Source organism: Leopardus geoffroyi, chromosome C1 (assembly GCF_018350155.1).
Source record: "Leopardus geoffroyi isolate Oge1 chromosome C1, O.geoffroyi_Oge1_pat1.0, whole genome shotgun sequence".
NCBI classification, from domain to species: Eukaryota; Metazoa; Chordata; class Mammalia; order Carnivora; family Felidae; genus Leopardus; species Leopardus geoffroyi.
This window is the reverse complement of record NC_059328.1, coordinates 9,242,419-9,254,514: the sequence shown is the minus strand read 5'-3', so window position 1 is coordinate 9,254,514 and position 12,096 is coordinate 9,242,419. Positions and strand designations below refer to the sequence as shown.

At 49.4% G+C, this 12,096-nt stretch overlaps 1 protein-coding gene across 8 annotated transcripts in view; it reads right to left on the bottom strand.

Moving 5' to 3' along the window:
* The window catches only part of VPS13D (vacuolar protein sorting 13 homolog D), a 257,770-nt gene that overhangs the window by 19,975 nt on the left and 225,699 nt on the right, over positions 1 to 12,096 (bottom strand). Inside the window, exon 68 of one of the 8 annotated variants that reach the window (XM_045475680.1) lies at positions 4,083 to 5,559. The exons of the other annotated variants lie outside the window; for them this stretch is intronic. Within the exon in view, the coding sequence (XP_045331636.1) occupies positions 5,499 to 5,559 (61 nt within the window). The 3' untranslated portion in view covers positions 4,083 to 5,498. Of the gene's footprint in view, positions 1 to 4,082; positions 5,560 to 12,096 lie in introns of those variants that run through there. 8 annotated transcript variants of the gene reach the window in all.

Below are 12,096 nucleotides of genomic sequence, written 5' to 3'. Positions count from 1 at the left end.
TTTAAAGTAATTTAAATTTAAACTGCGCGTTAAACAGTACTGGTCTAGATCCTCACGTTTCTGCTCCTTGAATGGGTACAAAATGGCATCCTGTGGCCTTCTCCTCGTTCCTGCCTTCTCTTCTCAAAACCTAAAGGATGATGGCGGCTGTTAAAAGAGAAGGAGGAGGCTAGATGCTGGAGCCGAGGGTCGACGTCCAAGGCACTCTGGCCCACCACTGCCGGACCAGCCCCTGGCCTCCCCCGGCTGCCTCGCTCCCTCTCTCGCGATCACCTTCACTGTCAAGACGTGCTGCGTCTCGGGCAGGGTCCTGGCAATCCTGGGGATAATGGATCGTCCATTACACAAGAGGTGGCAAAACTCTGCCCGCTCACCTCTCGTTAGTTGACGGCGTCTCTTACCACCGCTTGACATAAAAGAGGGTTTAAAACATGCGTCTGTTTAGTGCATAGGCAGCAACCCTGCCTCCACAAACCTTTGTTTAGCCAAAGGTCTGTGGTGGATTTAATTGCTGCCAGCTGGGGGCTTGTCGGCCATTTTAAGCTCTCAGCTGCTGCGGTTTATAAATTTCACAGTGTATAGAAAGAAGCAGGCCTTCCAGTCAACCAGCTAATCCAAAATGTCAGCACCAAATGAACTTGAGCTTTGAACTCCATGAAAATGTCAGAGAGTCGGCGGTACGGCAGGGACGACTCTTCCCCCAGGGAAGGGGCTGCTGATACAGTGGCTGATACACGGCAGATATCCACCCAGGGACGGCGATCAATACAGGCCAGGTCTGCGTCTGGCCAGTGCTATCTGACATGCACTGGAGGCCCAGAACCAAAGACGAGGATCATGAAAACACTCCACGTCATTTTCCTTTAGCAACTATAAATCCAAACAAGGTGACACAAGGAGAGCTAACCAATTCCACTCGGTTGATCTTGCCTTTCAGCCTGAGGGTCAACAGTTGGCCAACCGCGATTTGTTCTTTGCTTATATGATGAGTAACTGTGTCACAGCCCTATTAGTTGAAGACAGATGTTGCACACACATACACATACCCCTGTGCAGCTTATGTTAGGCTATTAGTCGGTTGAGAAATTTGTCATGGCCAATGTCTATCAACCAAGTGAGGTTCAAAAACAATCAGTGAATGAGGAGAAAGTGTATGTGTCAAACATGTGACTTCCTAGTACAACAGACTGGTTTATTCAACCTACCCCTGCCATCCTCCTTAGGGGCTGTGTGTCCTGACCCCAACAAAGTGATGGATTGTGCCCGCATTTACTCTGTGTGTGTGTCCAAGACTTTTGTTTTAATTAAATATCTTACAGATATATACTGTGCTCGACTGAGCACAAACAATTAGGCTGAGAACAGAAGGTCAACCCAGACTATCTTCGAATACTGTGAACAGGTGACAGCTACGAGATACCAGGATTCTCGACTGAATGGTTCAAGCAAACATTTGACAGTCCTCTAAAAGGACTCAACGGTCTATCTAAATAATACTTTGCACTGGAGTGTATGAATTGGTTAAAACTTCCTCTGATACCCACTGCAGTATAGTGTCTGGAAGTTCGAGAAGCCTGTCACGCCATGAACTGTATCTCCTTTCCGACCTGTAGCCCTCTCGTCTCTATCCACTTTCAAGCACTAAGTGGAAAAGCATTTTTCCTCCACGGATTTTACTCCTTTCAACGGAGACCGTAATCAGAGGGCATCCTGCAAGAGGGTGAAGGCCTTTCAAGATTGGCTCAGTTGACAGGAGAAATTCTTCCCCAGAGTTCCATGACAAACAGAAATCTACTTTCTAGAACCCGTTCAGACACAACATTCAATCCATAGGGTTAATAATAATTGCTGAGCTCTGGCTGCACTAAGCCTTGAACCTAGAAAACTGTGCCAAATATCCACTACGACGATTTGGATTTTGAACACACCAAAAAATCGGTTGGGCAGAATGAAACCAAGGATCCAAAGTAAGACAGCCAGGAAAACGAGCCTGCTTAGAGCCTTGTGTCTGCCTCTGCCCACCGCCACCCCCCCCCCCCCGTCCCCGCCCCATTTAATGACTTTTCCTGAGCTATCACATGCACAGGCCAGCACTAGGCCTCTGGGAAGACAGGGATGAATCAAGTTTCCAGGAACCTTGCTGGAGTCTAATGTAGAAGATAAACAAAAGCAGGCAATTCTAATGCGGCACGGAGGCACTAGGAGAGGGGCCGTGTGACCTGACGGCCCAGAGGCCAGGCTCTGCAGCCAGGCTGCAGGGCAGAACTCCAGTTCCACCACTCATAAATTGTGACCTGTGGCAAGTTGCATAACCTCTTGGAGCCTTGGTTTCCTCATCTGTAAAATGGGGATGACAATAATGAGGCTGCTGTGAGGAGTACATAATGCATACTGTGCTTATGAGAGACAATGAATAAAATGTTACCTATGAGGATGATGCATCCGTGGAGAGGGCCGTGGGCACACGAGGGGGGCCTTACCGAGTTTAGGCAGCTGAGGCCAGGATGGGCTAGGGTCCCACATCCAATCCTTTTTTTTTAATATTTATTTTTGAGCAAAAGAGAGCGCGAGTGGGAAGGAGCAAGCAGAGAGAGGGGGACAGAAGATCCAAGGATGTCAAGCAGGCTCCGTGCTGACGGCAGTGAGCCTGATGCGAGGCTCGAACTCACGAACTATGAGATCACCACCTGAGCAGAAGTCCAACTGACGCTCAACTGACTGAGCCACCCAGGGGCCCCATCCAACATCCAATCTTTCTCACTCGGTTTTCTTATTGGGGAGATTGCTTCAAACAGAAATTTTCCCCTTTTCCTTCTGCTTTCTTGTTAACATTCTACTTCCTTGTCTCTAGAGTTCTGAAGTCATATGTGTAAAAACGCACAAAATCCACACTGTTATCGTCGCAAGTGAAAATGGGGGAAAGATGCTATGCATGAAATCGTTAGGAACTGTATTACCATAGCTGTTAGATTTTTAGTCATTTGACATCCTGCAGTGGGGACATTTCTTGGGCAGGACTTTCTCCCATCAGTGGGATTCACACCTGACTTGTTTATAGGGGTCAAGGCTTCCTATAACCCAACACATGTTTTGGGGACCCCATGACATTGCAACTGTGACAGCTGGTAGGACTCATGCCAACAGATAGGCCTATTGAGATTTAACCTCTAAGAACAACCCTACTCCCAAGTTTTTTCCCCCCCGAGGCTCCCAGGGGGGAGCCTACCTGTTCCTGAGGCCAGGGGAGGGGCAAAGGCAGCTGGCCTCATTAAGAGTTCCAATCCAGTGGATAATGCCATAGTGAGATTACAGCCTGATAGCCTCAGATTTCCTAAAACGCCTTTTTGCGTGCATTCAGGGGTTGCTTGGCTTTTTTAAAAAAATAGACAGCTTATAAAGTGGTTTGCAACTTTCGACATCTTTACAAAAACGAGGTATCTGACCAACACAAGCCTCGTCTGTGTTCTAATCATAGTGTTCTGAATCAGAGTGTAGTGCTTACGGGCATCTCTCAAGTCACAGGCACATTCCTTGCCAACCTGTCACCCCTAAATGTCAGTCCTAAGGTATTTCGCCTGGGCCAAAATACACAATTCCTGGTAAACTTGATTTTGTGGCTATTGAGTGCAAATGCTAATGATAAGCTGATTAAACCAAATAAGCCAGATATTTTCAGATTGATTTCTGGCAAATGATGACACAATTTCTTTCTTTTAATCTTTACATTATCTACCTTCTCCCAAAAGTTGATCTCTTTTAAGAGAAATGAAATTTAGGAGCATGGTGTTACAGAGAGGAACGTAAGGCTTTGGAAAAAGACAAACACAGACTGAAATCCCAGTCCATTCACTTATCAGCTGAGCGATCTCGAAAAAGTTACCAGGTTGCCGGCAGTCTCCGTTTGTTCATCAAGAAATGGGAATGTGGTACTTACGTGCGTGGTTGGTAATGTTGAAATAACATACAAAAAGCACAGAGCAAAGAGCCTGGCACAGAGTAGGTACTCAGAAAAGTTGTCTCCCTCTCTCCTACCCTTATTCAGAATTCTTAGGCGCCAAGTCAATGGAAAATAGCAAAACGCACAACTTTTAAAACTCAGATTTAAATTTTCAGCCTGAAAGAACACGACGGAAACGTGATTTCCTGAGTGTGTATGAATGATTCACAAGGAGTACATCAAATGTTTGAATGCACAGGTATTTGCTGAAGGAACTAGTGTCTGAGTGTTTACTCACCTGGCCACCCCAGGCCCCCTGTGTGCTTAAAGAACTGTCCTTAAAGGACTAGAGCTAATCCACCTAGCAGCTCAATAAACTACACCAATTGTCAAATTCTTACAATTGGAACTGATAGTTTTAGAACGGCGCCGTTAATAAAATTCATCCAAACAGAGATTTTCAGAAGCTATTTTTAGTGGCGGAACACTCTCTCTAAATGAAGTCTGTAAGAGAACCTGAATACGTCCAATCCCTGGAAACAGAGCTGCCCTGACGAGGGGCAGGGGACGTGCCTTCAGGCCGCGGCCTCCCGCTCTCCTGTGTGAAGGGCCCTCCTCACAACCACGGCGGAGCGGGCACGGGGTGCCGCAGCTCACCTAGGGGCCCGCTTGCGATTTGTCTGCTTTATTCTAGCCCACCTGTTCATCCAGGTTGGAAGTTTTAGACATTCCTCTACCATCAACCAGAGTGTGGTAGAGGGTGAGGTGGAAAAGGACACAGAGGGGATGGGAGAAGAAGCCTCAAGAACGGACAAGACACGCAAGATGAACGGCGGTCGCGAGAATCAAAGTTTGCGCACAGCCTCCACACTCCCAGGGATACACAGGCTCTGCTCCAGGCCGAGGTTGGACCTGAGGTGGCAGAGGGACACTCCTAGGCCCCGGGAGGGTTCAGAGCCAGCTGTGCCACACCCCCTTTTCGGCCACCCAACTCTTCCAGGGAGAGGGCCTGGAAGGCGTGGGAGGTGTTGAGCAGAAGCTACGTGGAACCAGAGATTTTTTTTGTCCGTTCTACACACTGTTGTACCCCAGCACCTAGAACAGTACCTGAAATGCATGTTCATGCACACATAAGAAATGAGCGGACCGGTGGCCACAAGACTCTGTCAGAACCGGAGGCAGAACGGCCAGAGCTGCTGCTGCTGAAGCCAAGGGAGTGGAGGAGGGGCAGTCGAAGCCCGAGAAAGGCCGGGACTTGGTCACAACCCAGGAACCCCCGGAGCACAGGCATGCTGGTCATTCCCTCGCGGAGGCACGCTAGAAAGTTACTGCCTCGGTCAAGTTCTCCCAGGCGGCAACTGGATAGCTGCCTGGTGGCCTCGGGGGACCGTGCACCATCTGCACTTTTCCAGCAGAGAAAAAGAGTGGGGCCTGGCATTCTGGAAGTTGCTCAGGGGCCCAGTCTAATCCAGTCTCGACACTCAGCACTTCCGCAGCTCCGAACCCGCTGACCGAGATGGCCGATTCTCTGCACTAGCTCAAGTTCCAAGGAGAACCCCCTTCAAAGGATTTTTGCTGTATGGCTTTCATTAGTGCAGTCCCAAGTTTGAGACTCTTGTGACCTAGAAACATAAAGGGATCAGCCAATCAATCACCTACTTCTCATCTTCCTGCTGACCGGCTGGTGCTTGTTTATTGTTTGCCATCAAATGTAACCTATGGCTGAGCTTTCTCAGAAGCCAAGACCACCTCTAGTCAAATCTGCCCTCTACAAACAAGAGATGGCACCTTCTCTTTGAACTTGTGTCAAACTGGCTCTGGCCCACCATTCCGGTGCCCTCGAGAATATCTTGGAGCTTTCAGGCAATGGAAGAGGTGTTTCTTTGTTCGGGCTCTTGCTGGAGTGCCTGGGTATAAAGCCAGAGGAGGACTAAGGCAAGGGGAACATCCATGTATCTGAGTGGGGAGTGGGTTCAATGGTCTCCTTCCTCTTTGGACAGGAAGGAAGCAGAACACAAGCTAGCAGCCAGGTGATACCCTGTGGGGCCTCCACAAAAGGTACACGTCCTACCTGGTGCCACGGTGTTCAACCTGGTGACAAAGGACTGTTCTTTATTTGGCGATAAGGTCACGCTGCCTTACAATTAAATGCTGCCAGCGCGAACATGAATGGGACTGATTGCCATAGTCCATCAACCCTTGGCAAACTGGTTTGTTTGGTCTGGACAGCAAACAACATTCCACACTACTGGATTTTTTTCTGCCAGATCCCCTGCGGCCCCGTCACCCCCCAAAACCTTTTTTCAAAAATTACAATCTGTTCTGCTGTCTCAAGTTACATTCTGTAAATAATAAGCAACACTGATGAAATGCAAAAAGCTGAAAATTTGTAAAGCAGAAAGATCTGCAATATGTCCCACATCTGTGTCACATTAAACATGCACTCAACAGATTTGTGGATTCCTGTCTAATCAGCACACAGGGGTGACGTGGGCCAGCGGGGCTCTTGTGCCACATGCCACAGCAGGGCTGAGGGCCACCGGAGGCAGGCAGGGAGGGGCAGGAGCTGGTCCTGGGAGGTGCATGTGCCAAGCTCGCGATGCAGGCGACACGGGGCTGCCGGCGGCCTCCGTTTTGGCACATGCGCGGTAGAGACCGGCGGGTGACTGCTGGGGTGAGGTCATGGGAGAACAACCACTCGGACCCCTCCTTCGTCGTCCTCGATGCTGCTGAAGCTGGGCCCGTGGCGGTTACACTAAATAACATGTTTTAATGACCAAATGTCTCATTTGAAGGAGTTGGCTCCATATACATTACAATGACTACAAAATAAAAATAGAACAGAAGGAAACCAATTAAAGTGCATTTGGTAAAATGCTTAGAGGCTACCAGAGATGACAGTTGTTACGCCAGGCAAAATTGGACGCCATCGTTATATCTTCCAAGCCTTTCTCTCTCTCACATGCACACACGCGTAGGCACAGGCACGCATACTCCCTTTAAGAAAAATTGGCACAGCATAAAAGAGAAACTGGCAAGTTTTAAACTTGTGGCATCGTGTTGAGTCCCTGAGTGATTATAAGGCTCCCTGTTGGTAAAAACCACATTCAGACTCAACAACGAGTCTTTCAACGGAGGAGCACAAGGGCCTCTAAGGATCTTCCACGGAAAAACTTAGTGTGTCGCCGCCTCAACCAGCTCTCTTATATCTGTATTTTCCCCACCGACCTTAAGTGAGAGAGACACCAGAGTGAAGGCTGCTGGGCCGCCACAGTCCACGGTATGTCCACGCAGCTGCATTTATTGTGTGGACTATACACGGGGCATGTTCATGTCACAACATTCTTATAGGAAGCTGTGAAGTTAGTATTCCATTTCATGGAGGAGGAAATCATGCCTTAGAGAGATTATCAAGATTGCTTAAGGCCATCCAGCTGCTAAGTGGCAAAGCCAAACTTGATCTCGGGTCTTTCTGATTCTCCTGGACTCGGTCAACTTATTGTGAGTGCTGATGAAAATGTCTTTAATAAATACTCTGACCCGTCACTGTGTTGAGCATTCTGGGGATCCTAGAGGAAGACCAAAGAAGGCAGAAGCATGACCTCAGGAAGGTTATAGTCCAGTTGGGAAGGTAAGGTGAACATCCTTGAAAGGGGTGAGGAGACAGCTAAGGGCATCTGGTACCATACAGACAGAGGTCATGATGGGAAGGTCTGGCTTCAAGCAGTGTCCTGCCTACAAGCAGAGCAAGATTTTTATTAAGACAACAAGGTATGGCATCAGTACTAATCTGCCACGTTTTACAACAGGAGCTGGCGGTAATCAAATACTAAGAAACAGGAAGAAACGAACCACAGGGTAAAAGCCAGCTAGCAGACCACACCGCACAGTATCCTAGACCATCTGACTGAAGCCTCATTCTCGGTGCTAAAGCACCCGACTGGAGCTGTGACAGCTCTCCTTTTATAAAGTGAAGGTGCAGACGTTAACTCACAGGGATTCACACAGTGACTAATCTCAATTTCATTAATATTTGGAGGAAAGATCTGTACTAATATGGATGAGAAACAGATTAAATGACAATTATTGGAAGGGTTGGGAGGAGACAAAGCCAAACACTAAAAAAGGGAGACAAACTTCGATCTCAAGAGCTGTGAAAAGTGTTGGGGTGAAGAACAGGCAAAGATAATTCCCAAAACAAGAAATCCGAACAGCCAACTGAAGTAAGAAGAGATGCTTCCACACTCCTAATTATCAAAGAAAGGCACTCAGCGACGTGGAAAATTCGCTCTCTCGGATCAGATCGGTGGGGACCAAAAAGAGGAACGATGCCTTGCTCTTAGTCTAACATTGCCTTCATAACATTTTTGGCTGGATTCTGAGTGAGTAAATGGCCAGAGCTGGCAGGGGTGAGGAGACACGGGTCCTCTCAAGCACTTGGTGGGAGCACACAGAGTTTCAACTTCCCAGAAGGCAGCGTGCAATGTGTTTCAAGACAGGTAAGGATACCATGGCACACATGCAACTTAATATCATATAAGTGTTAACAGTGATGATTAACTCCTGGAACGGGAAGATGTCCCAGAGTCACCGTTGGGTGAAAAAGGTCAGCTGTGAGCACGGGTGCTCCTATTCATGTAAAAGCACACGTACACACGTGTGCACACGCACATCTATACGTGCATACAGAAATATCTGCCAAGGTCACCACTGCTACCTTTCGGCGACTGTCAATGGCCAGGGCAACTGAGTTCTTCTTCTTTTCTTCTTTAAAATGGGAATAACAGTGTCGAGCTCACCGGTGTGCCATAAAGCGGTAACTTGCACGAGGGCCTTGGAACGACGTCCACACACTGTGCGTGCCCGTGAGTTGTTTGAATTTTCACAACAGTTCACATCTGTGCATCTTTTTGAACTCAGATAACAGAGCTATCCTTTCAGAAGACGATTCAGGACGCAGTGAGGCACAGACACCAAAATGTCTAATGCACACTTAAAAGAGCAAAGCACGAGGGTGCACAGACTTCTATCATTGTATGTTGTACGCAAGCAAGGGTTGGAGGCAGACCGGAGAGGGAGTCACGAGGGCCAGGCTTTGTCCGGGATGGCTTCTTGTGGCTGAGGGGCCAGTCCGCGTGGAGAGTTCTCGAGAGGAAGGGGACAATGAACTGACCGTCACTGTCCACGCTACTTCTTCCGACACTGGGTGGCCCAGCCCCACCCTGTGCTGGATGGGGTGAGGGCCAGCGGTGTTGCTCTGGTGACCTGAGGGTCCTCGGCAGGAGGCCTCCTTCCCAGCCCACCTGATTTACTTTTCCAGCCCTATCTTGCTTTTTGACCTTGGAGAGCCGAGCGAGGGCTTCTCCCGCGGCAAGCGGCTGGCTCGGCACGGCGTGCCCCGGCGGATGAGTGGGAGCTGGTAGGCTGGGCCGAGGCCCAGGCGCCCACTGCACTCTCCCTACACAGCCCTGTGAGGCGAGTCAGGGACTGCAAAGGGGGCACTCCGAGAGCGGGTAAAAGCAAACGCACTCTGCCTCCCGGCCTGCCCGACATTCCCCTGCAGCCAACACAGGGAGAGAGAACATCTGGAACTGGTTTCGAGGCTCTCCAGCTGCAGAGCCACCAGAGTGAAGTTCGTGTTTCATTGGAAATTGCATTTCGGGGGCTTATAGACTGTCCTTTCTGATTCTCGTCAGGGTGAAGTACAACCTAGAAGACAAGCTGGTTCACAGACCAAATCAGCTTGGCTTTGAAATGCTCTCCTTCCCGCCCACCCCCCCACCCGCTTTGAGAGCAGAATTAATGGTCCAGGTGGTGAGAATGAAAAGGAAAGGGCGTGGGGTCATCTCAGGTGCATTTCTGTGCCTTCATAAAAATCAGACGCACCCCCTCTGGGCCCAAACCCTCAGAGTACTTGTCTTCCTAGGAAACAAGAACCAACAAGATCGAATCCATTGGAACTGTCGGACTGGGGCTTGCCTCTACAGGACTAGAAAAAATGGGGATTCAAGATGTGTTAGAGCTTGCTGGGAGCCAAGGAGGCAGTGGGGAAAGAAGCTACTAGACACTTCACACAGAGGGGTCAGCAGAATAAAGTCCTCTCAGATCTAGTCTAGCCCACCCGCCTTTCTGCAAATGGTCTCCCCCCCCCCGCCCCCGCCGCTGCACCGTCCCCCAGCACTGAGACACAGGCTCTCGAGAAGCACAGACCCATCAGCAGTCGGCACCAGCCCCTCTGTCTGAGCCTCCCTACACCTCTGGGAAAAGCAGGTGCATCTGGGAGTTGACCCAGAGCAGAGGTGACAGCACCCTCCCTACTCTGCCAACAGCGAACATGAAATGTCTATTGTAGCGTCTCCTGCCGGCTGAGGGTGGTCTCTCCCTCTGGACCTCGAGGTGGAGGCAGCTAGTGAGAGAAGACATGTGGTTTTCCCAAGACCAAGCTCCTTGCACGGAGAGCAGCAGGCAGGCCTGGGACAACCCTGAAGGCCACAAAGGAGGCTGAGTCACATATCAGGCAAGAGGTGATCCTTCAGCTGCTTTTCATCCTTCCCTTTCCAGAAGATCACTTAGATGCCAAACGCTCAGACCAGACCTCCTTCTGCATGTTACATGAAGCACTGAAACTTTCAAGTACTCTCTCTGTCTTAAAAATTTTTGCAGGTAAGAATTTCTATAAATCCCAGTTAGTGGATCATCTGGCTACCTCATGGCATCTTCGATCGCTGTTAAAGAACAAAAACAATTGAGAAGAGCAGAATTTCTTCCTACAATTTAACTGCTCACTACTCCCTTAGCATCTCTCTCTGATATTTCAAAAGACCAGGTATAGCAAGGCCCCTTGATGCCAAGTGCATTCAAACACATGACAAAGAGAACCTCTGAACAGGTGCCCCATTAGGAGACATCCAGTACCAGGGTCTGCTAAACTTCGGGTTTAGCAATCATTTCAGGAGTCCACACCGTAAGTTGGTTCTACCTAGGCTTTTAAAGCACCTTGACCATAGAAGCAAAATCAAATGGAATCCAATGACCGCAGGGCTGCCCAGCCATTCAGGTGCTTCTCCTACTCCCGAAAGCATTTTTTTTTTTTTTTTCAGGCCCCACAGCACCAAAGTAAGCAGGAGCCTTCCTTGGCCACGAAAAGGAGGTTACCGCATGTTGAGCACACCCTACTCAGTCTCCTTCCAAGGCTTCCTGTACTGTGTAGCAGCTGGAGTTCTCAGGTGACCAGCTGGTGAAGACAGCTTTTGCTGGATGGCAGAGCAAAGACAAGGTGGAGCCAGGTCGCATCATGGCTAGTTTGCGAAAGGGACAGATGCCGCACCTGGGAGGCTGCAGTCGTTTATCACTGGTGGGCGGGGGGCGGCGCAGGAAGGAGGCTCTGGGACAGCACAGCTCCTAGACACAAAGCTCAGCGATCAAGTTCTCCAGGCACGGGCACTGGCTGGCTAGGGTCTCCCATGGTCCTCTCGCACTGTCTCTGGATTAAGCTGGTTGGGGTGGAGTGAATGTGATAAGCATCCTTCACACCAGGGGACCCAAAGTTTATAGAAACTACCCCCGGGCCCACCCCGTTCCCCCAACACCTGCACTGGCATCTTTTCCCATATCTTCTGGGTCTGAGGCAGATACCCTATTCCCTCTCTCCATATCCATATCCAAGAACCAAAAAGAAGTGGGTCATGAAAGCTGGCGAGAAGCCTCAGATTTAAATCATGAGGTCTTTGGGTGGGAGAGACCAAGAGATGACCCAGAAACAGCACGGAAGTTAGGAATGTGTGCTCTGCATTGAGACTGCCAGGGTTCAAACTCTGGCTCCCTCTCTCACTACCTTTGAGATCTTAGACCAGTCACGTAACCTCTCTGTGTCTCATGTTTCTTAGCTGTAAAGTGGGGAAAACGAAGCATCCACCTCACGTAGTTGTTGTGAAAATGAAACAGTAAGGACAGTAACATATGAAAATAAAATGCTTAAAACAGTGCGTGGCACACATAAGCATTCAGCATCTGGAGCACCGTCAGCTGGGACACGGGTATCCACCCACGATGCCTTGTCCCCTGGAGACAAGCTCCCCGGGAATGACAGAAATGTCTGCCTTGCTGGATGGTGTGGACAAAGGAGGGGCAGGTCCCCAGTTTGGCCAAAGGATGGGCGG